At 32.4% G+C, this 25,902-nt stretch overlaps 1 protein-coding gene across 1 annotated transcript in view; it reads right to left on the minus strand.

Moving 5' to 3' along the window:
- The window catches only part of LOC142329289 (oxysterol-binding protein-related protein 2), a 224,049-nt gene extending 198,515 nt beyond the window's left edge, over positions 1-25,534 (minus strand). The window contains exons 1-3 of the mRNA XM_075373766.1: positions 25,236-25,534; positions 9,770-9,930; positions 4,764-4,964 (exon numbers count right to left, since the gene is read on the minus strand). Coding sequence (XP_075229881.1) covers positions 4,764-4,964; positions 9,770-9,930; positions 25,236-25,365 — 492 coding nt within the window. The 5' untranslated portion in view covers positions 25,366-25,534. The remainder of the gene's footprint in view (positions 1-4,763; positions 4,965-9,769; positions 9,931-25,235) is intronic.
- Between the last annotated feature and the right edge of the window lie 368 nt (positions 25,535-25,902).

A 25,902-nucleotide genomic window follows, 5' to 3' on the forward strand; every position in this document is an offset into this window, starting at 1 on the left:
ATGTAGTATGCATGCAGATACATTGTGAACCAATTTTTAATTATGAATGCTTACAAAAAATATATGCACTTTTTATTACATCAAATCTGTTGAATTTCACTCTATCTGTAATGAAATGTTTTTTCAATCAAGAAGTTATGTGGCATAAATAAGAGAAAATGATATTAAAAAAGGCAGTAAAATTAAAATGAAGAAAATGGCCTTAAGATTTAAAAATTTAAGTAAACCTAACATTGAAATTAGTTTTAATCACAATCAAAAATTAGTTAACAATTTATTCACTTTACCATTCACTAGTGACAAGATAGATTTGCTACCTACACTTTCAAATTTGGCTTAGATAACATTAAGAAAAACTTCAGAGAACTTATGACAATGACAAATCATCATTAAACATTCTAATAAACAAAAAAGTCTAAAATAAGGTTTATCAAATCTTAACTGGATACAATTAATATCTGTGTCCTAAACTAATTAGTTGTAGCAAGGAAATAAAAATGAAGTTGTTAATGAAGTTATGAAAACGTTTTTATTTATTTAATAATCAATGAAAGTTATGTCAGGCTTTTAAATATAACTGATTATGCAAGTAATAAAAGGGTTCACAAAATGAAGAAATGGAAGTTAATTAAATGACTGAAACAGTCCTTGGTTTCATTCAAGAAATTAAACAGATCATTAGTAACAGTAGCAATTTGCTAAGTTCTGAGGAAAAATGCAGGTTAATTATTTATGTTCTGGTCTTCCCAAAATTATACTTCCTCACAAAACTTACAATTAGCTTACTATAAAATACATGCATATCAATAACATCACAAAGAATATTTTTTCATTTCAATGCAAATAAGATATCAGCTTTTAATATGATGGTTTACAGAACAAACGTAGGGCTGCTTGGTCTGGAGGGTTATCACAGAAAAATGTACTTTATTAAAAATACAGCTAAGTTCAATCATTTTACTAGGTAAACCATTGAAAACATACAGAAAGAAATTGATACAGAAATTAGCAAATGCAGCAGACCAACCTTATTTCAGGAATATTGCAGGTATGTTTGGGAAACTGGTCTCTGTCCTCAGAAATTCTAAATAAAATTAAACCAATCGAAAGAGCGAGTTTCATAAATTGATTTATAAAGACAATGACAAAAATTTTGAATATACAGAGCGAACAAAGAAAGTTCATATAAACATATGTCCTAAAATGCTTTGTTTGCGAGTTATGACTAGTGAAAGATTTTGCTCGGATTTCAGTTAACCCAGTGAAATGAGGTCATACTGAAAGTTTTAAGACATTAATCCAGGAGCAGAATTGGTGATAAACCAATGGTTTTTGACCTGAAAAATCGAATACAATCCAGAACTCTATCTGCAGTAGTCTTTCAGAAATCTGGGTTGAAAACCAACAATTTTGGGTAAAAAACTCTATTTTTATGTTTGACCTACAATAACTTTGTTGTTACATGGGCAATAAACACATAAAAATGTTTAACAAAACTTGTAGAGAATTTAATTCTGAGAAAAATGGTGGTGCTGAGAAAAAATATAACTGAATAAAACAAGGAAAAGTTAAATAATTCAAATTTTATTTACAAACAGTACATTAATATTTCAGAAAAGTACTGATTTTGTTTTTACACATTTAATACGAAAAACTGCTGTTGAAAAATTTAAAGAAAAAATGGAAATTACACAATTTTAAAATTAAAATTACTAATAATTTTTTTATTAATGACAAATACAATTTGAAAAATTATTATTTCAAAGTTGGCAATAAAATAACAGCTGATCAACAATGTGCAATACTGTATTAGTGTTTAAATCATTCTGTAAGGAACATTAAGTATACTGGATACCATGAATTGTGCTGTTGTTAGCAAAGGTTTTTTGTGAATTTTAGTTTGAACATGATTGACTTCAAATGGCAGGCTCATTGCTGACAATTCATTACATACTTGTACAAATAATGTACTTTAGTCGAGTGTACTGTTTCCAAATAAAATGTGAATATTTCTAACTTTTCTTTGTTTTATTCAACTTATCTTACACCATTCTGTTCAGAATTAAATTATCTACTAATTCTGTTTAAAACTTTTATTTGTATTACCCAGTTAACAATGTTATTGTACACCAAACATAAATTCATTTTTTTACTCCAATTTGTTGGTTTTCACCCCAGATTTCTCAAAAACAATAATCACTCAATAGCTTTATAGGTGCCAATATCTATCAACCTTTAAGAATTTTAAGTTTATTAAAAAATTTTCTGTAAGAACTTTGGATTACAACAGAACAATGGTTATCTCCTATCTTTTTTACAATACAGTTTTATCTTATATAAGGGGCATGCATTATAGGTCATTGTGAGTTGGAAAGTTTCAATGGATTAGATATTTTTAAGTTATTTTCCTTTTTTGATTGGACTCTCTTTTATTCTATAAATATGTTAGAAGTACTTAAATTTTTGAATGGTAAGCCATTATGTAATATCCAGTACCACAATTATCGGCATTTTAGGAGTATTTTGAAAAAATTATTACTATCTTAATTATAAGCATAAATTAAAAAAATCTTACATGCTTTGTATCATCACAATCTGTAGTTTAATAACACAAATAAAACAATTTTATTGTATTTACAAAGTTACGAAAAAGTTATCAATAAAAAAAATTACAATGGCTTAAATTTGATGAAAAGACTATCTAAAAAATAAAATTGTAACATTTATATATTTGTTCTTACAATAACGTTTTAAAATATTATAATTACAAGCAAAGGATACACACTTATTTTATAAGTAAAAAAAAAAATCATTTCCCACGTCCCACAATCAGGAGATCACCAAGTAGTTTTATTTTTACAGACTTTACCAGTAACGGCTTTTGATTTTTCAGAACGAACTTTGCAGGATCTTGTAGATTGGCTTTTTTCAGTGGCTGGAATTTTTGCAGGAAAGTGACGATCTGTTAGCCTGTATAATTAAACTGCAGGTGGTGTGGCTTACTTAGAGAAACTCCACTTTTTTCACCAAATGCAATGCCAATTGCAATAATAAAATCATCCAAATGACCTTTTTTTAATTTTCAGAGCGTGATTCACTGTATAAAATAAAACTACTGGCTACACCCATCATGAAGGGGTGGATAAATTTTTCCACTACTTCATATGTTTGCATTTGAATGGATAATAGGCTATAATCTGATTGTTTTTATCTGCACTAGTTTTATTCAAATTGTAGTCAAGTATTGCATCACGTTTTCTTTTTACAACCATACCTCCTTTAGCTCTTATTTAGCTCTTACCTGAAAGACACTAATCATAATTTTATGTAGTGTTGATAACACAACCACATCTCGTGTATCTCTCCATTTTGAATGTAGTAGATGGTTTCGTCCCATACCTATAATTTCTGATTTTTTTTTTAGTTTCTTTTTTATTACATTTTCCTTTGGCAGTTCTTTCCAATTTGGCATACATGTCCCAACTGTTTTTGTTTTATTCTGTCACAAGAAATCAAATAGTTGGGAAGAATAATAAAACCTATCCATTAAAACAGTGTGGTGGCCTTTACCTAAATAATCATTCAACAGCCTCTATAAGATAGTGATTATAGTATTACTTTTAATGCTTTCGTCTGTATACACTTCAAGCCAAATAACGTATGCAGTTTTAGAAACCATATTCGGCCCCTAAAATCACAAATGCCCTCATTAACTTTCAAATTGTTTAGCAGTGGCCTTATTTTATGCATTGGGTCATGGATCAGGTTAATTTTTTAAAACATATGTTTTATTATCATTTACATGAAAGTTTGATAAAGTTGCAAAAAAAACAGTCTCTAGACATAAGAGATGATGCAAACAGTGTATTTATGAATTTATAAGTGGACCAGTTAAGTTAAGTTTTTTATGGCACACAAATGAAAAATTATAGAAAAAATGAGTACATTTCATGTAATTTGACAGTCTCCCATTTCCTCCAAACACTATTTGGTTAAAATTTATTATTTCTTTTCAGTTTATCTGTTAAATATTTAGCATAATTATTAGTTTCAGATTTGATAAAAAAATATACATATAAAAGACATAAAATGGTGTTTGTCTCATCTGTGGCAGCTGTTATGCCACGAAAAAGATGGCCATAACCTAGCTTTTCACCAGCAAGAAACACATGTGTAATAAAATTAAGTAGTTTCCAAAATATCTAACAGATCACGGTAAGTTACTCAGAACCATTCAAAATGAATTAAAGAATCATTATATGTATCCTATTCACGAGAATAGCCTGCATGCTGGTTGTAATAGAATTAAATGTAGGAGATGGGCTAAAATCGGGTTTGGTCATCCATCCACGTTAGTCTACACTGGCTACACTCGGGTATAGGATTTAAAGTGTTAATTTGTAGTGTTTTGCAAGCATTTTTATTTGTTTATTTATTTACTTAATTTTTATTAATCATTTATTTTTTTTATTTTTCATTTATTTCTTTAATTCACTAACTTTTTATAAACAATATCCCTTCAATATTAACTGATGATAATTTTGTTGCTTAATAATCAAAATGGCCATCTATATTACATTTTAATAAGATGTTTTGGTAAATGTTTTTGATAATTTTCTTGTTTTCCAATTTATTTCAATAACTCTTTCCCTGAAAACGAACAAACATGTATAATGAAGGTCCCCGTGGATGTATGACAAAATATAGAAGTATTTATGAAATAAAATCTAAAGATTACTCGCTGAAAAACACAAAAAACTCACTAAATTTCTTAGTATATCCAGCTGTCCCTCACGAGCAGCTGACAGTAACATTTCTTCTCTTCGGCGCATATCTGTCCTCTCTGCAGCCCACAACAATTTACCCGCATCTTCCCCATTTTTGCATACTTCTCTTGGTGTTCTTCCTTCTCCATTACGAACATTAACATCAGCATTTCTTTCCAAAAGCATTAAAACTAAATCCTGTGAAAAAAAAAAAAACATTCATTAGACTAATACAAAGTTCTATGCAAGTTATCAAATAAACAAGTAACTTTCAGTAAAAATTATTAAGTTAATTTATTTGATAATCAGCATGATAAAATGTGTTAACACTTGATAAATATTAAAAAGAATTGAACTGTAGTCACTGTAATTAAAAACTGAAAGTAACACAGTAACTTTTGAAAATATTGATAATTTTGTATGGTTATTAGTTGCTGTGTTTATGGCTAATCTCTAATCAGCAAAACCTGACAAGTCCAAACAGTACTAGATACTACATAGGACAAATGGGCAAAAATTGTGGAGAGTAACCACATATATAGAAAAAAACACACAGAAGTGTTTCACGCAACAGAATCAACCTCTGTTAATCACCTCATAAAAACAGAAGGTATAAACAAGACATCAACCTAAACATGAAAACAATAAGCATTAAAATTACATATATTACATTAAAGCCATGATCAAATAATACACTTGATCTGTATAAAATTTACAAACACACTAAATAGAAAAACCATTAAAATGGCCAAACATATTATAGAAATAACTACAAACTAAATTGGTTTCTGAAATATTTAGAGACAGGTGACTTTAAACAACAGTGCCACTGGCAACTCCAATAATAAATTTCCATATTTTTGGTTTAGTTAAAAAATAATAGCATTTACCTGTCATATTTTGTTGTAAATAAAACAGAATGTGGCAAAATTCTCTTATGTTGTAAATAAAGTCAAATTTGTTTTAAATTTTTATTTGTTTTCAGCTGATTTTTATTTACATAATTTTTTTTTTAATTACAAAGAAATTTGTTATGAAAGTTGTATTTTTTTTATAGAAATATAACACAAAATATTTATAACAAACTTTTCTGTTTCCAAGTTTTTGGGTTTTACAACTTTCTCAGATATTATTAGACATCAATTGTTAGATCCATTTTTTAAATTTTTCTCATAAACAAACATACAACCACCAATTTTACCTTGTAATCTGTGCTTCAAGACACAAATCCTTGTATGCACCACTAATCCTGAGAGCTGTGACAACAGTACCCTAACTAATGGTAGGCCTCCCAAGGCAGACAAGGTGAAGGTCAGGAGGTAATTTAAAGAAGTACTTTACAGAAGCATGTTTTTCTCATGTTAGGGAAGAATTCAAACTAGCAGCTTATCTCTATGTTAAGAGTAGCTGCAAACATTGTCTGTTCCATGTATTAGAACAAGTGATCTACAGATGGAAGGATTAGAATACTACAACCCTGATTATTCTACTAGTTTCAACATCACTACACGGTCTTCCTCTGTGAAATGTTCAGGAGGTAAAACTGCTAACCCATTTGGAAACCTGAGGAGAACTAACAAAAGAAACTGTGTCAAACAGCCATGAGAAGAAAGTTGGGAAGAGATAAAAAAAAGACAAAAGTAAGTAAAGGCACTTGTAAAAACACTTTTGCAAGCAAGTAAGTAAGGGAAATGGGGAAAAAGATACCATTCTGAAACAAAAAAAAGTGATACAGGAATCATTCTAGACAAAGAAACAGCATAGAACAGATAGAGAAGACTATCAAACAAGATGGTAAAGATTGTTGTAAGATATAATAAGGAATAGATATACTATGATGAATGGATATAAAGATCAAATAGTATGATAGAACTATTTAGATATGATAGAACAGAAAGATCAAAGTGTGGGATAAGCCAAGTAATGTAAAAGAAAAGAGACTTAATCAAATATACTGACAATAAACTGCAGAAGAGGAATTCAGAAATGTAATAAAAAAAGGGAACATGAATTGCTAAAAGCTGACATAATAGCAATCATGTACTTCAGGTTTAGTTCAAGTATTGAACGGAAGGCAACAATGCAAATGAATCTGTATGGTGAGAAGTGTTTAAACCACAATAATATGTGAGTGGAAGAGTTTAATTCAGTCAGAACAAGTGTGACTGATCTCCATTACTCTGGAAGACCAGTTGAAGTTTCAGCTACTGCGCTGCAAAATCACTTAAATGATCTTATTCGCAAAAACAAGCGAGTCAAAACTTCCCAAATTGCTAGTTTGTGCAATATTATGATTGAATTAGTCATAATTCAATCAATCATGACTTGCTGAATTATCACAAAAATGTGTTCAAGTGGGTTCCAAGACGGTTGACTCAACCCAAAAAGACACATGGATTTTCATTTGTTGTAAGCTCAGAGAATGGTTTGAAGTAGAAGGTAATGGACTTTCTACATAAGAAATGTGGATACACCATTTTGAGTTCAAATCCAAATGGCAAAGTCTTAAGGAAACATCCAGATTTGCCCACCAAAAAAAATTTCAAACTCACGAGTCAGTTGGTTAAGTGATGTTGATGGTCTTTTGGGACTCACAAGGCCCAATTTGTAGTGACTATGTAGAACAACATACCATGAACAGTGAGTACTATTCTAACATGCTCCAACAGAAAGTGAGACCCACGATAAGGCAAAAACGTCAGGGCACACTCTCAAAAGGTATGATTCTCTTGCATGACAACAGGCACCCCTCCCCACATCGCTCAGAGAACAGGACAAACACTCAAGAAGTTGGGTTAGGAGGTGTTGTCATATCCTTCTTACAACCCAGACCTTGCCCCGTATGATTTTCATCTGTTTGGAGCAAACAAGGACTTTTTATGCATTAAGAAGTTCAGTGACAATGAAGTGGTTAAAAAAGGTAACACGAATGGTTTAAACAGCAAGGTATAGACTTCTATGCTGCGGAAATCAGAAAGCTCACAGAACAGTGGGACAAGTGTCAAAATGTTGCTAGAGACTATGTTGAAATATAGTGTAAGTTTCATTACATTGAGTATATTGTTTTTTCTCTAAACAATTTGTCTCGTTAAATATTGAACATACCTCATAATCCTTGAAAAGTATGATGCAGTAAAGTTTCAAAATTATAAAATAATTACTTTAATTTGTATTCAGCAAAGAATCTTGCAAAAATTCTGAAAGTCCGTGCAAAAATTTAAAGCAAAGGACTACAGAAATAGAATATTGATTCAGGAAAGGAAAGAGGGCAAGAGATGGGCTTAATAAGAACTACTGGTGAGAAATGTGTTTTAGAGATATAGAAAAAAAAATCAGTCATTTCAAACGGATAGAATGTAGAGCATTCAAAATCAATAGATTGGAAAGATAGATTAAAATAATTATATATAAATCTGAAAATGACTGAAAATATAGGGGTACTCAAACCGAATGGTTTAATAAATAAAATATTACATTTCGATAATGATATATCAGGTTGTCCAAAAAAAAGTGAGCCTTTGGAAGCCAAAATTAAGAATACAATTATTGTTATTGGAAAAAATACAGAATAAAATATGGAAATAAATACTATGCACAATTTTTTTTTTATGACTTTCTGCCATTTTTCTGGCAACACCATAATCCCATCGCTGCTGTGCTGTTGAACTTCTGTGGTTGCTGGTCAAAAAATTGTGACACAAGGTTTTCACAGGCCTCTTTTGAAATTAATCTAACACCATTCAGGGAGTTCTACAGAGACTGAAACAAACGATAGTCTGACAGTGCTGATCCAGGTTATAAGGTGGATGCATTAAAACCTACCAATCAAGTTCTCTCAATTTCTAATGGGTCATTAAAGATGTATGCAGTCTAGTGTTGTCAGTCTGGTATATGATACCCTTTCTGCTGACCAGTTCAGGCCATTTCTTTTGAATTGCTAGATGCTATCACACTAATTGTTGACAGTACAGGTCTGAGTATATTATTCTGCCTAGCAGCAGCAGCTCGTGCTCTTCCAATCCCACCAAACAGACAGTATAATCTTCCTGGGTGTCAGTGTAGGCTTTGCCACAGATTGTGGAGCTTCTTCTTGTTTTGACCACGATCTGTTTCACACACTGTCGTCATAGGTTATCCAATTTTCATCACTCATGATCAACTGCCTCAGAAATGGCTCGATTTTGTTATATTTCTGTAGATATTTGCAGATAGAAATTCGATCGAGTAAATCTTTCTGAGTCAGATCATGTGGCACCCAAACGTTGAGTTTCTTTTTGTAGCTAGCTTTCTTGAAATGGTTTAATACTGTTTGCTGATGGATTTTTACGTCATTGGTGATGTCATGACTACTTACATGCCGGTCTTCCTTAATTTTTGTCAAAATATCAATCAATTTTTCTATGATTAGTTGCCCACTGCAAGGAGCACCTTGAACATCAAAATTTCCAGAACGAAACCAACTGAACCATCTTTTGGCTGTTGCTTTTGAAAATATATCTAGCCCACACACAGTACAAATTTCTTCACAAGCCTGTGCAGCATTTGCGCCTTTATCGAAATAAAATTGTAAAATATAGCACAGTTTTGCAGAAAGTTCAGTCTTCTTCATGGCGCAATCCTTGTAAATAAGTACAAGAATATCAACACTTTTTGGACATCTACTAGCTTCAACTGCTAGTTGTATGGAAAATACAAAACACATCGACATCTATATTAAATGAGACAGCTAAAATGCAATAAAATTGTTTGCTACCATATCTGCCTAATTACTATTAATAATTACAAAGACTGCTGCAGAATAAATTACCAGAATTAATTTCACTGAGAACACCAAAACCACGACTGAAAAGATCTACAGAAAATATCAGTAAAATGTAAATTTAATTTTTGGTTATTCATTTTATAAAGAAAGTAATGGCTTTGTATATAAAATACTAAATCAACTTTAATTAAATTTGCAAAATAATGTTACTACATGAAGAGAGTTCTAATTTCTAAATCACCTCTCTTCCTATGAAGGCTGCTTTATGTAATGGTGTATCACCTGCATCATTCACAGCATCTATATCGGCCCCACATTCTAAAAGTCTTAAAACAACACTTTTATGACCAAAATAAGATGCCAAATGGAGAGGTGTCCATCCCATATTACTTTTTGTTTTCCCTGGAAACATAACATAATATTACAAAGCATAACATGTATACAGAGTATATACAAACAATTACACAATGTTCATTGTTTAGCCACAAATCAACTTCATCTTTATGAATCTAATAAAAATGACAATGCAAAGGATGCAGTAATATAATTATAAATAAAACTTAAACATGGAAAAAATAGAAGTAGAATAAGCAAATATTATTATTTTCAGAAGCCTAAACACAACTACAATTTTTTGTTGCTTCTCTTCTAATAGTGATTCCTTTGTTAATTCCTACTAAAAACTAAGTATATATTTTAACAATAGATTTCCCCATTAAAAAAAACTTACCTGATCTTAAAAAATTGTTAATTCAGAAAATCCCTTCTACCCTGTTCCTATTTTTAAACATTCTGTATGGGACAAATGTCAGTTTTTTAATTTGTGCTTCAAGCTCTAATGTTAGCCACACTGCAACTTACTGAGAACCTAAAAAATGCCCTTTCTAGTATGTAAAGTTTATGCTTCTAGTTTGTTTATAACAATCAACTAGTAATACAATTTTTTTCTTTTTTTTCTCCTGGGTACACGACAAAGTGTCATTATCAGTACCTGGACACATATTACTAGAGAAACAATCATAACAACGCCAAACTTAAAAATTAAATAACAGTCATATAAAAAAATTAAATCAATAATTAAAACATGCAAAATCATAATGAAAAATATTGCTCTAATATTACAGCATAGAGTGTAAAGAGCCTGTATGCTAAAGGTGAAATAAAACAACAGTGAAATACAATATTAAAAATCTGATTTAAAACAACAAAATTACCATCTGGCATACATTTCAATTTTGAAAATGTGTTTTCCATAATGTTTATGGTTTTGTATGTCAAAAATATACAAAACACATTATAATAAAAATCATACATCGGGATACACATATACAGCCGTAAGAAATAGCATGACAATTGATAACATCATCAATCTGTTCACTAAAATATTTTGGGTGTTAGCCCCTAATTTAAATTTCCAACACAAAGCCGCCTAACAGTTACAGTTCACAAGAATGTGTTGTACAGTTAGTTAGCAGTCACAGCGAACACAAAAGAATGTTTTGTCTGTGTAGAGATAATCATGAGTGAGTTGACAAATAATAACCTCCTCTAAACAGTTATTCCTGTATGAAGGGCTCCACGGTGACAGTGTTCTTAACTATCTCTTCTTTTCTGTTTAGCCTCCAGAACCACCACAAGTATTACTTCAGCGGATGATATCTATGAATATAAATGAAGTGTAGTCTTGTACAATCTCAGGTCGACCATTCCTGAGATGTATGGTTAATTGAAACCCCACCACAAAGAACACCAGTATCAACAATTTAGTATTCAAATCTGCATAAAAGTAAGTGCCTTTACTAGGATTTAAACCTTAGAACTCAACCTCAAAATCAGTTGATTTGCGATGACGAGTTCACCCCTAGACCAACCCAGTGGGCTACAATGTTCTTAACTGGGCGAAGTTTATTGTTGATGGTAGCATTCCATTCACTTTGGCACTCATCATCATACTCTTCAAGCAAACAAACAAATTACATTGTCCAAAACAATGTAATTAGTGAAAGAAGGCTGCAAACAAGCATCTTTTGCTACACTATCAGCATACTCATTGCCTGCAATTCCAATATGGTTGGAGATCCAGCAACAACTTTCAGCTGAGTTACGTTGAATCGGTTCAGAGATAATAGACTACATATCAGACAACAAGGTGTCTAAAGCACATCGCCTGTAAGGTACTTGTGGAATCTGAACAAAGAAGTATGTGTCGAAATGTTGGGCTTATTACATTTAAGGCCTTACTAATAGCATACCGCTCAGCGACAAAAAAACACTGATGATGCTGGGAAGACCAAACATGTACAAGTATGTTCTACTGCAAACCACAACCAACAGAATTATTGTGTTTAGAGCCATCTGCATAAACTATAGCATCAGGGTTTACGCATTTACAACATTTTTCTCGTAAGATAACATGTTTGTGTACTTTTTTTTATATCGACAAAGACTACAGCAATAATTTACAAGATAAGGCTGATAAGGGGATGATAATGTTCATCCCATTTATGGGGGCTGCTGACAAGGCTGATAATGGAATGATAACAGTCAGGAGTCATCCATGACTGTTGATGACTCAACACAGTCTACTCGTAGGCTTACCATGCAGCACATAGTGCACCTGTAACAAGTTGGGCAAATGAATGATGGGCTACATCAAGCATTCTAAGAGCAGTGACTCATGCGGAAGAATAAGCCAGCTGCTGTAGTCTGTAGTCCAAGCAGGAACGGACCAAAGCTCAGTAGAAGCGCAACATGAGTAAGCTTTAGCTTTCCAATGAGTAGAACTCTCAGCATGTCTAGCACTTTTAGACATTTTAACTTCAGCTGCTTTAAACGTGTTACCACATCAGTTATGGTCAAACCACAACCCTAAAAATCTAACCTTTGTACATAGTTCAACTGGCTCACCAAATAGAAACAATTAAGGATCAACAGTACCTCAACCAGGAAAACCAAACGTATTTTGTTTTCTGTGGGGAAAACATGAATGTTGTTTTTTATATTTCAATACAGACCTTATTTAACAAACATGCCTTGTATTACATTCTGAAAGAATTTATGTATCACATGTGTTGAATTCCACTTGATTTTCAGGTGATATGTATATAATGAACAGTCCATCAATGATAATTCTAAAAAATGGGAGCTTAAGTGAGATCAACCAATTAATATAAATTTATTAATAGATATCATTCAATATCAGTTTCACATAGTTACACTATTAAAAATAAAAACACTTATCAGTTATATAGTTTATTTAATTTTAGCTGAATTACCCGAGTTCTTCATAATCCCTTTCAAACCTACTACTTGGAAAGAAACTCTCAGTCAAAATTTAAAAAAATATATTTCAAAAAAAGTTTTTTTTATATTTTTTTCTCACCAAACTGTTTTTCATGAACATACACTGACAAATCAATTCCACATTGTGTAGAATTATTAAGTACTAACATTTCAGACATCTGGATTAACCACTTACTATTTATTCCTGAATCGCTTTAAGAGAAAAACATTTTTGATTAACTCAGAGACCAACATTATCTGGGCACTTAGGGACAACTATTTTTTAATTACTCAGGCACTTAGGAAATGAAATTCTGGTTTATTTAGAAACTTATGAAGTAAGATCAATTCTGGCTTGACTTCTTGGTTTATTTTTAAACCAATACTGGTTTATTTTTAACATCAAGGTCACCCTTGAAGTCATCAAAGTTATACTTAAGCTCTAAGAAGGCAAGGTTTAACCCCCTCTGGTGTAGCACAAAAGGAATTGTAATAAGAAATTTACACACATTAAAATTCACAAAAAGAAGGAAATGCCATCTTAAACATTTAATTAAGAGAATTAAAAAATTCTGCTTTAAAAAAAATAATGATTTTTAACTAACCTTTTTGTACTATTAACACCACTGCTACTGTAATCCCTCTAAAGAAGTTGTTGCTAATTATTTTTGACAAGTTCTTTGGGAGGGCAATTTCCATACAACTTAGGAGTGAGTCCTTTATTATTTGTTACCATTCCAAAACTGTTGCTATGTTTTGTCATGCCAATCAATGAGCAAATAAGACTACTTTTCCCAGAGAAAGACAGAGCTCCCATTAGAAATTTAAAAATATCTTTATTGTTAATGTTAAAATTCCATTTACTTTCATGTTTATCAGTAAAAAATTTTTGCTCTATGTTTCAGTAATTCATTAAGCACTCTTCTTTTAGGAAAAAGAAATACAATTAAAAAAAATTACATAAAGACAAAAAAAGGGCAGAATTGCTTGTTTTTCATAAAAAAGGTGAGAGGGATGGAAGATGGAACTTTATTAAAATATTTTTTGACACATTTACTCTTGGAAGATAATGCAGCATTTTTGACTGTAAAATGTTTTTTCATCCTCAGTAACATTCAAATTTTTTACCATTACATTAAGATTTTCTTTGAACAACCTCTCTTCAAATTTCACATTTCCTACAAAAAATATAGCAAATTTCAGAGGTATAATTTTTCTTCTAATTTTTATTTTTTATTTAATTACATCCTGAGAGATAAATGACAAAACAGTATTTTTGTCAATAGGTGGTTCGGTACCCTTGTAAATATTCTAAGAAGCAGCTAAGATTTCAATCATGGTTTAGCAGGTCATTCACAAGTTATGTTAAACTGGTTTGACCATTCTTACATGATGACAGCCAAACCAATAAACACAAATTGAGGTAATGAGCTGATTTACTTCAGTTTTCAAGAGACGCTATGTTATCATGGCAGATCATATTCTGACTGCGGTACAGTCAAAAATTCAATTTAATAATCAATTAAACTTCAATTAAATTATTATAATTAAAAGAGCATATTAAACAATATACAGATAAAACAACAGATTCAAGAAAATAAAAGCAAGTTCAAAAAGCAGGAAAATCAACAAATCATAATACAATGCGATTATAACCTGCCACTAGCGTAATTACTAGAGGTTAGAAAAAGTAATGAACTTTAAAACATTAGACAACTCCACAATATATAAAAAAAAACCACCAATTCAGTAAATAAAAGATAAAATGCAACATATTTCACTTATCCCCAACTAAATCAAATTAATTGTAGCATGTTTTTAAATATACACTGCTATGCCTGTGATGGAGTGTTAATATCATCCTCCATTTTTCTCTCATATTTAGATATGCCTCCTCCTTATCACAATCCAATCAGTTTTTCTTTTCTTTGCAGTCAACTAACATTTTGAGAGTACATTATTAATTTTTGTTATTAGTTTTTTCTATTTTTATTATTAAAAATATGGATCATTAATACCTTCCCTCATTATATTATTTACATTATTTTCATTTATTTATTTTTCTTTATTCATCACTGTCTCTGTAAGACCACAATAAATAGTTTCACTTATTGGCATCTACTTTCTTTGGTTCCCAATACTTTTATTTTGAATGAGAGTTTTTCTAACCTTTGCTGGGTTGATTCTGTTCTTGTTATTTTCTTCTGAAATAATGTTTCAAGTTTTTGTCTGTACATTTTACGTTTCTGTCTGTGATTTCATATGTTCTATCTTTGCTTCTTTTAGATCTCCTTTGACCTGTTTGAAGCACTTAGTAATTAAATTTTGGTTGTTTCCTTGGTTAGTCTGTTTTTTCCATTCTCATCAAGCCTCCAAAGAAGGTAAGTCTGCATTTCCTGATCGTATCCAATAATTTGTCTACTTTCTAGTAAAGTTCATTTTTTTGTAGTTTCCAACCATCTTCTGATTTTCTACAATTTTTAAGTTTGTTTATTTATTCAGTCTAAAACTGTACATTCAGTCGTGTATAACAGCTCATGCTTTTGAGTATCTTGATCCTATTGCTTTCTTTGCCTAGCACACTGGGCTGTATTTTTTATATTTGCATTTTTTAATATGTCTGTTTTTTTCTAAAGATATTTGTAGTACCATTTTTTGGTCATTTCCTTCAATGTGTTGATCTGTTTTTTGGCTATTTTTAAATCGTCTTGCTAGTAATGAAAGATCATCTACAAATTTCAAGCAATCTATCAAGAGGCCTTTTCTTTTGAATAATTTTATTTTTCCATTTTCTTTACTCTGCACTGATTTCACCATTCCCTAATTACCTTTTCTAATACTGCACTAAACAAAATAGGCAATAATCCTCCTTCTCTTACTCCTGTTTGATTTTTAAATGTTTCTGACAGTTCCCCTTTCAACTCAACAATGAGACCCTCGACTTTCCCATTTATAATTTTTATAATATTTGGTTTGAAAATATCAACATGATCAATTAGGAACTTGCCAAGTTTCTCACAGGAAGATCTCCATGTCTTCTTCATCTTCTTTTAAAATGATGTGATCATTATTTTGGGATTTTTTGTTTTTCAGAAAAATGGAGTCATTCTCCATTCCTGCTGGTTCATTTGTCAACTGTGTATTTTCCAACCTCTGGTTAACATTTTCTTTTTTCCAATTTTTTTTGGCCATTTTGGGCAGTGAAGAATCCTAATAGAATGTTAACATGTTTTTGAGGATTTGGTTTATTTCATTTTCAAGGAGGTCTGTATATTTTATTATCTACATTTAATGCTAATTGTTAAAGGAAAATCTGATAGAAACAGCCCAGGAGTTTGCCCACAACACTAGCATACATAAGCATAAATGATGGATCCTTTAGATATAGCATTTATCCTCATAGTATATGCATAAGCATTTATTAAGTTGTATATTTTGTTTGCAGATTTAAGTGTTAGGAGCGACAGTCAGTTTGATGTTGATCTAAAGCCTATCACAGAGTCTATACATTTTGGTTTACCACAAAAGTTGTGCTTGGATGTAACAGATTTCCTTTGACCCATAATCCCAGTACCTTTGTGTATTCTAAACTTTTCCCATACAATGTCATCTAGGTATCTGGTATCTTGTAATGCTATTACTGATATTTTCTGGGAGTTTAATGTGTTGATGAGATGCTTGAGTACCGATTTTCAGGAGTGACTTTTTTCTTTTTTTTCTTCTATTCCTCTATAGGTCAGTCCGGACTGATGGGTAAAACTCCACCCAGAGGAGTGTCTGGTTACTCTATCGAGCCTTCCCACCTACCAGCTGTATATCTGGCATGGTAGGTCGGCTCGCCAGTCAGCTCTTTATATATATTTAGATATATCTGTCCAGATATATCTGCCCAAAACACAGTACCGGGTCTTTTCTCTTTTACTGTGCCTACCATCCCCTGGAATCCCCAGAGGATCATTGGCCCTGGCACACCTGGGCATGCCAGCTCTCACCTCTGGGACTGTCCTCCCGTACCTACACTAATAGCCCCGGCACCACTCCTCATGATCTTTACTCCTGATTACCTCCGTCGCATACATGTTGACTCTCATCTAATGTACTTCGCTTTGTAGCATGTAGTTCACAAGGGTAACTGGTGTGCACGTGCGATACCCACCCTATTTCATTGTATGTCCCACTTTTGGCATTTGAAGACTGTATATTTAACAGACTCCTTGTCTTCACAAAATATACATGACGGTGACATATGTCTGCCTGTTTTGTGCAAGTAATCTTGAAAATTACCATGCCCGTTAATATCTGCACTATGAAGAAGTTTACTTCACCAAACTTCCTGCGGTTTCATAGGTCTAGGTCATGTATACTTCGCTTGGTCCACTGTGCCACCCCTCTTGCACTCCACCTGTTCTTCCATTCGGTCACCATACGTTCTCTAACATCTCTCTTCCTCAACCATATCCAGCCTTTCTCCCACATGGACGTAGACTGGCGGAACTGAAGACCAACCATGATCTTTTATAGCCATAAAATTTGTCCATTCTTTTCAGATGTGTCATTGACAGTTTTCCAAGCCTTTAAGAAATGCGTCAAGAACATGAATATGTAGGGTTATTCCCCAAGTTTGTTATTGGAGAATTCTACTACCCAGAAACTCCTTTGAATTTAGTATTGACCAAATTACATCTTGTTCATGCTTTGCACTTAATAGTAGGTCTATTCTTTAAACAATTAGTAAATATTTTTAATTCATATTTAATATAATTTATAAGCATAAATTTAGTTTAATAAGTTAAAAGTTAATTTAAATTTACACAAATAAAGATGCATGTTGGGTAAAGTTAACAAAAATAAAAGAACACACAGCTCATATTTGCCAAAAGAAATTGGACTTTAATTATAGAAAAAACAACTAAACATTTTCATAAATCATAACCTTAAAAACTTGAATGCAATTATGCAATAAACATAACTTAATTCTATACAGAATTTATACAAGAAATATCAACTTAACTCAACATATGAATAATAATAATAATAATACATAACAAATACATATAACAAATAATCAATTTGAAAATCTAGAATTGAACATAGCCTGAAAAACAAAGAAATATAAAACACCTTTTTTACAATCATATACTTAAACGAAATTAAAAGAAATTACGAGACAAATTTAACTTAAGTCTATACAGAATTTATGCAAATAATATCGGCTGAAACAACATATCAATTCTAATAATAAGCGACAAAAACATAAATATACATGTTTCAAATAATCAATTTGAAAATATTGCATTAAAAAACGTGGCTAAAAACAGTTTAAATAACTAAATACATTATTATTCAAACTACAGGAAGAAATACAAAAACAATAAATATTACGAGAACGAATTACAATAATTACAGAGAAGTCCACAATTACGACTTCACTTCAGGAGATATAATTTTTAGATTAAAGCAAGAAACGTAACATGAACTCAGTACATGAATTAGATAAGAATTAATCTCTACGATTAACAAATTAAATTAGATTAAATAATAGATTCAGTATTTAAAAACCATTTCAAGTAAGGTAATTTACTCTAAGTAACTGACTTTTGATGAACGACCAGAATATTATCAATAATAATATATGAAATACGTCACACATATGTTTTATAATTCTGAAGTAATGTTTAATTTCAAGTAGATTTGATAATGACGATAGTTGGCATTAATAGCACATAAAATATGTTGTACATGAAAAAAATAATAACATAACCTTTAACTAAGCCACCTTGCGTGACTATACTTGAATGATGAAATGGTTGCATAAGTTAATCTTGAATTTCAAATTCATAGAGTACAATAAATTGAGTATTTCACTGAATTTACTAATAACATAACTGATTAATATAATAAATAATGAATAAGTTGAACTTGCCTTAATCACACATAAATATTTGTAAAAGATGAGCTCATGAATGAAAGTACACATGAATACATACAGTGAATCCTAGGCGTAGTCTGCAATGGCGGATCAAGAATACAGAGGTGAAACATGGTTTAGAAGTTGAACAAGACGTGGTGTCTCAGATTTGTAGTAATGAGTTTGGAGAAATTCTGCACATCGATAAAATTGTAATAAGCACCTGGAGAAGATTCGGTGTCGATGGAATTGGCTGGTTTGTATTAATTGAAACACTTTCATCAGAGACGTAATATACTGAATTTGAAAATTAACTTATCAAAGAAACGGGGCTAGACGAAACATAGAAATCTGCAAAATTCACAAAAGCTGACGAGAAGAGCAAGAGAGAATGACCATGACGTTTATGAGTATGAATACGATGAAAGTTATTAACACAAAGTACAAGAGAGAAAAATCACAGTCAACTGCACACGGTGAATGTCTGAGCTACTCTGCCGAAAAAATGGCGTGAAAGAAAAGAGAGAGAAACCAAACCTAGGCAGTGGACAGGAGAGTGTGTGTAAAAGACAAGAGATGTGTGTATGTATTAGTACGGGAACAAAAGAAAAGGGTGTGTGTGAAGGCAGCAATAAATAATGCGAGATATGAAACACACGGTCACTAATTAAGATGACAGAACCGCCCGTCAGACTGACGCCAGGACTTGAGTTCGGACACAATAAACCAAATAAAGATAATCAAACAGATACACATATGACAAGCCCAATACGAAACAGAGTAATAAATTTACCAAGCCTGTAGCAACAGCAAGATCCAACCCTAACTTTGAATTCATTGGAAATAACGCAACTTTACGCAATGACGTAAACAATGCATATTTTATATAAATGGTGGACAACATTTTTATTTGTTATTTCATTGCATTAACTTCACTGTTAGTTTTCTATATATTCTTAATGAATTCTGTAATGGCTTTGACCAGAATAAAAGGGGATCTTAATAGAATTATTCAAAATTAATATTAAATCTATATTATTATGCATAACCAAAAATTAAAGCACTTTGATATAGAGTAGATGGACCGAAGGTGCAACCATATCTGAGAGGTATCTGTTGAGAGCCAGACTAAGGAATGATTCCTGAAAGAGGCCAGCAGCTCTTTCAGTAGTTGTAAAGGACGTGAGTCAGGACGACTTAAACGGCCATATCAACATCACTCAGTCCTCCGAGTACTGCACAGCTGAAAGCAATGGAAAACTACAGCTGCTTTTTTCCAAGAAAATGTAGCTCTTTGCATTTTCATATAGCAATGATGGAGGTCCCTTCCTTGGTAAAATATTCCAGAAGTAAACTATTCCCCCATTCGGATCTCCGGGTGGGGACTACTAAGGAAGGAGTCACCAGAAAATTAAAAAATAACATTCTACGAGTCGAGCGTGGAATGTTAGAAGTTTAAAAAAGGTTGGTAGGTTAGAAAATTTAAAGAGGGAAATGGACAGGATAAATGTAGTAGGAATTAGTGAGGTTCGGTGAGAAGAGAAAATCGACTTTTGGTCAGGTGATTTTAGAATAATTAACTCAGCTTCAAATAATGGGCAGGCAGGAGTAGGTTTTGTAATGAACAAGAAGATAGAGTAGAGTATTTCAAAATGCACATTGATAGAATCATTGTAATAAGGATAAAATAAAAACCTAAACCAACGACTGTTAACGTCTTTATGCCTACAAGCACCCATGATGATGATGAGGTAGAGTGTATACGACGAAATTGATGAAGCAATTAAACACATAAAAGGAGATGAAAATTTAAGGCAGAAGTTACATGAACAGGCGAGGGGAACTCTTTAGTCGATCTGATGGAGACTGTTGGGTGTCATTGTGTTAATGATGTCACGCTCACATATGAAGCCAGAGGGCACTCCTGTGTGTTAGATTTAGCTATTCTAGAAAACAGATGGGGCCAGGAACAGTGGCAGTGGAGGATTCTCCCAGAAGATATAGCTAGTGATCACTTGGCCGCGCAAGAAGCGCAGCCAAGTGATCAATATATTATAGCACAACCAACAGAACTAACATTTTTAGAGCCATCCACATAAACTGTAGCATCACGATTCACACTATTTATAATACTATAATACCTGTTTCACCAGATTAGTTCTTTTTATAATTCTGACAAAGATTAAAGCATTAATTGGCGAGAGAAGGCCACCAAAGGTAATAATAACATGGAGCAACAGTAAGGACCAAAGGTAATTGTATATTTAGAGCTAAGAAAAGGCGCTGAGCTCTGATGCCTAGCAAAGCAGTAGATCTCAGCTGTTCCTGGTATCCATTAACATGCTAATTGGAGAATACCACATCAATGTTGAACGAGTTGGTTGTGCTTTAATTCGAGCTACATAGGCGCATCATTTGCTTTCCATTTTCAAAGAGATGGCTCACCACTGTCCACCAGCATACTTACAGCAGAGCTTAAACAAAATGCACCCATGGCAAGACAGTTGAATGAATGATTGACTGCATCAAGCATATTTAGAGCAGTGGCCTGTGTCAACAAATAAGCTATGCAGCCGTAGTCCAAGCAGGAGCGGACTGGAGCTCGGTAGAAGCGCAACATGCATACTCGACCAGTTCCCCAAAGAGTATTAAATAAACTCTCAGCATGTCTAACTTATCCAAACATTTTACCCTCAGCTCCTTCAAATGTTACCCACGTTAGTTGTTGGTTAAACCACTAGAAAACTAACCCATGTGCATGCTTCAACTGGTTCACCAAGTAAATACATTTGAGGATCAAGATGTTCCCTCAACCGGAAAAAGCAAAAGCATCTCATTTTTTGGAAAATGTTTTCATGGAAATCGTGAATCCAGTAGATTTACACCAGAACTCTAAGCGGATTGTTGTGTTTTGAAGCAACCTCTCACCTAAAGCTAATATTCTTCATGCTATGAAAATAGAAAAATCATCTACAAATAAAGAACACATATCAGGTTTTCACAAGGGTGTTTAGTTTGCTATACTATTTATGGCTACGGCAAACAAAGTAACACTTAGGACACTTAGGTACTCCGTATTTTACTGTGAAACTTTCTGATACTGTCATTCCAACTTGAACATGGAAGGACCGATTACTGAGGAAACCCCCTGATAAATGTGAGATTACCTTGTACACCCCATACATGAAGTGTATTAAGGATTCCTCTCCTCCATGCCGTGTCATATGCCTTTTGCAAATCGAAAAATACACCAACCAGTTATTGGCGAAATAAAAAGGCATTTTGAACAGAAGCTTCCACGGCAACTAAATGACCAATAGATGACCTACCCTGGCGAAAACAGCATAGTTGTAGGAAAATAAAGGTATTTCTCTCAAGGTACCACACCAGATGACAGTGATGGGGTACCATTCATTCCATCACCTTCAACAGAGTACTGGTTAAGAAGATAGGATAACTTATGGAGCATGATTTATCTTTACCAGGCTTTAGTATGGGGATCAACAATGCTTTGACCAAGAATCTGGAAACACCTGGTCAGTGAATATCCTATTATAGATACACAAAAGATGCCACAGTATAATACCTGGGAGGTGTAATAAAATATTGTGCCTCATATTATCATTTCCAGGGAAGGTGTCACAAGAATTATTCAAGGTATACCTTTAGCGCATAATAAATCATGTTTAATTCATTTTGTGAGCGTCCAATCACCAACAGGATATTTTCTACCTGTAACTTATATCTCACAAATTCAGGACAGTACAATGATGAATGTGAAACTGCCTAAAAACTTTTGGAATAGGTTCACCACATCAATTGGTACGGTAACAAGGTTTCCACCGCTTTGCAGTCCAATTGGCTGCGGTAACTGTACCGATTCACACATGGTTTGAACCTTTCTCCATACAACAGATGACGGTGTTGTCCGAGAAGTGAATTCGACATAATCCATCCATGATTTTCGTTTAGCACGTAACAAGGTTTCCACCGCTTTGCAGTCCAATTGGCTGCGGTAACTGTACCGATTCACACATGGTTTGAACCTTTCTCCATACAACAGATGACGGTGTTGTCCGAGAAGAGAATTCGACATAATCCATACCTTACGTGGTACCTTACGTGGCACTTGTTGGGTACCATCAGCTAGAAAAATCATGCTGATAATCTTTTGGGATGCAAAGGGCTTAGTTTTTGTCAAATTTCTAGAAGATCAGAGAACAATAAACAGCGTATACTATTGTGACATATTATCAACAAAATGAAGCCAAGTCTTGAAAACGCCCTGAGCTCAGTGCAAGGTCATAATTTTGCTTCATGATAACATGCAACTTCACACAGTCCAGGTAACTCAAGAAACCATCAACAAATTACATTGGGAAGATCTACCTCTCCCCCTATACAGTCCTGACTTGGTCTCACTGTATTTCCACTGGTTTGCTCCACTCAAAGAGGCGTGTATATATGGTAAGAAGTTTATTTATTATTTATTTGGTAAAGGCAGTTTAAAGATGTCAAAGAAAATGTGCTAAATTAGCTCTGACAAAGACTGATTCAAAGATGGGACAAGTGTATAATGTTGGGGTTTATGTTATAAAGTGAAAAAAAATGTTATATTCATTAAATAAACCACTTTAACTTCAGAACAATTTGTTCTTAATCTGAATAACCCTAATAATATAAACACTCTTTGACAAACTTGTCATTTCTTCAACGCACACTGTCAAAATATTAATTGTGCCTTTTATTTTTGCCAGCAAGTACAAAGAGTTTGAAGACCTCATAAGTTCACCAATAGTAACTAACACAATGAAGAGTTGCACAGCAAATTCTTCAATTTTAATTACCTGCAATAGGGAATAATTAATGATTTGGCAGAATGATTTTGAAATGCTTAGTATCACTGAATCTTTATTATCCAAACCCAACAACTAAACTTCATATCTAAAGTTTTCATTCTGCCTCCTTGCTCACCCTAGATAGTTGTTAGGCTTACATATACAGTATAAGAATGCATCTTAATAACTAACCATTAAACGTATGCATCTGTTGACTTAAGTTAAAAATCACTTGCATTATACAATGAAAAACAAACAGAAAAAACATTACACTATGTTGATGACAACAAACTCTTGTACAAAAAAATAACACATTCAGTATTTCTCACATCCATCTACAAATTGCATCCCAATAACATTTTTCAACAGAATATAATCACAACAAATCATTCAGTATTCTTAACACTATCACAGCCAAAGTAAATATCAAATACACCTTGAAAATTAACAGAAATCCCACAAATAACCAACACTGATCTGAAACACATCTAACATCCCACATCGCAGACAGCTTTCTTAATACATGTCACTGCCAAACTTACCACCCAAAAACTGGAAGGGCATGTAAGAAAAAATAAAAATTCAAGTAGTGACAAAAAATACATCAACCATTATAAAAAATTGCCAACATTTTCAGGAAAGAAGGTTTACTGTGTGACTTTCAAACTGAAAATAAAAAATTGCTCCAATAAAACAAAATTCTAACCAAGCATATCTTAACAAACACAACAGCCAAGGATTACACAAAATGAATTGCAATGATTGCAGAATTACTACATAGTTAATTAATTTTACTACTTTTTAATTTAGTTTTTAATTTACTACTGCAGCTCATAAAAATCAAGATCTCGGTGCATTTGAACAATTATATTTACAAATGCAAAACATATTAAAAGAATAACCACAAGGCATATGAAATGCATGCTCCAATTACATATTTAGTAAATCCTAAACCTTTTAGGACAGACAAAAGAATTAATAGTAGCTCCTTTGAAGAAAACACTAATTCAAAAAGAACCTTAGGAGAAAGAATTACATTATATTAAAAACGATGGTTTGATAATTTAAATTACTAATTTCTACAACAAAAAGCGGTCTTAAAATAAAATATAAATAACAAATACAAACCACCCAGGAGAGTATAGAATTACCTATACCAGTTTTATATCAGTCAAACGAAATGAATATATCGCTCATGCCAAATCAAACATCTCATTATACAAAAATCATACGTTAATATATGGGAAGTAATATATCACAATAGTTACAAATAACACATTCATACATATTTCGGAGGCACCACGAAACAAATATACTCATCGTCCAACAAATCTGCACTAAGTCAAACTTTCACCTAACATTACGTTAATTCAAATTTGCAGTAATCGCAGTCGTAATGCTAACACACGTGAAGAGACGAACTTGAAACGACTGTCAATATTTATCAGTTAATTCTGCAACAGATAAGTTTTAAAAGAGAATAAAAATAATTAAGTAGTATTGTCAAATAATGTACCGTTAACAATTAACGAATCGCGCAATTTGACATACATTTTATCATTAAAGACTAGAAAATATTCAAAAAAGTTGGAGGCACACATTCAACTAGGAGGATGAAGTATTAAATTCCGTAAATTATTCATTGAATCGATGTTGTTTCTAAATACGTATAACAATACCTTTGCAATTAACATCAAAATTGATTTTCCCTTCAGACCGGCTCCGCAAAAGGCTTTCTAACGTCACAATATCTCCATTCCTTGAACTATGTAACAACAATTCCTGAGCTTCTGCATTAATTTCTGTCATAACGATTATTCGAATAAAATATCAATTTACAATCATAAAACCAATTTTCGACCAACTGCTTGCTATATGTTTAACTGTCAAATCAAAAAAATGCCATTAATAAATAATAAAACGCAGATTACGATTTGCAACTATTAATCACAGGTTACTACATTACACACACGAAAAACACAACAAATTGAGGCGCATCAAGCGCATCTGATAACATACACTGGAACATACGCAACCCAGCCCGTATCACAACATTTTAGCCAACCTAGCGGAAACATTTATTCCACCAATTAATACTTAATTTTCAACAAATAATCTGTGTAAGAATTAGGACAATTTATTTATTCATATATATATATATATATATACATTAATAAACACTATTTATTTATTTTTGTTCAATTAAGTTTCCAATGATCTTTTAATAAATTACAGAGAAACACTTAGCAACGTTACTGTAATCAGTTTGCACTATTTGTAATGGTTATTTAGAATCATTATCTAATCATATCTGTTTCATTACTTTTATCATTAAGTATTATTTTT

Source organism: Lycorma delicatula, chromosome 1 (genome assembly GCF_047948215.1).
Source record: "Lycorma delicatula isolate Av1 chromosome 1, ASM4794821v1, whole genome shotgun sequence".
In the NCBI taxonomy this organism is placed as follows: Eukaryota; Metazoa; Arthropoda; class Insecta; order Hemiptera; family Fulgoridae; genus Lycorma; species Lycorma delicatula.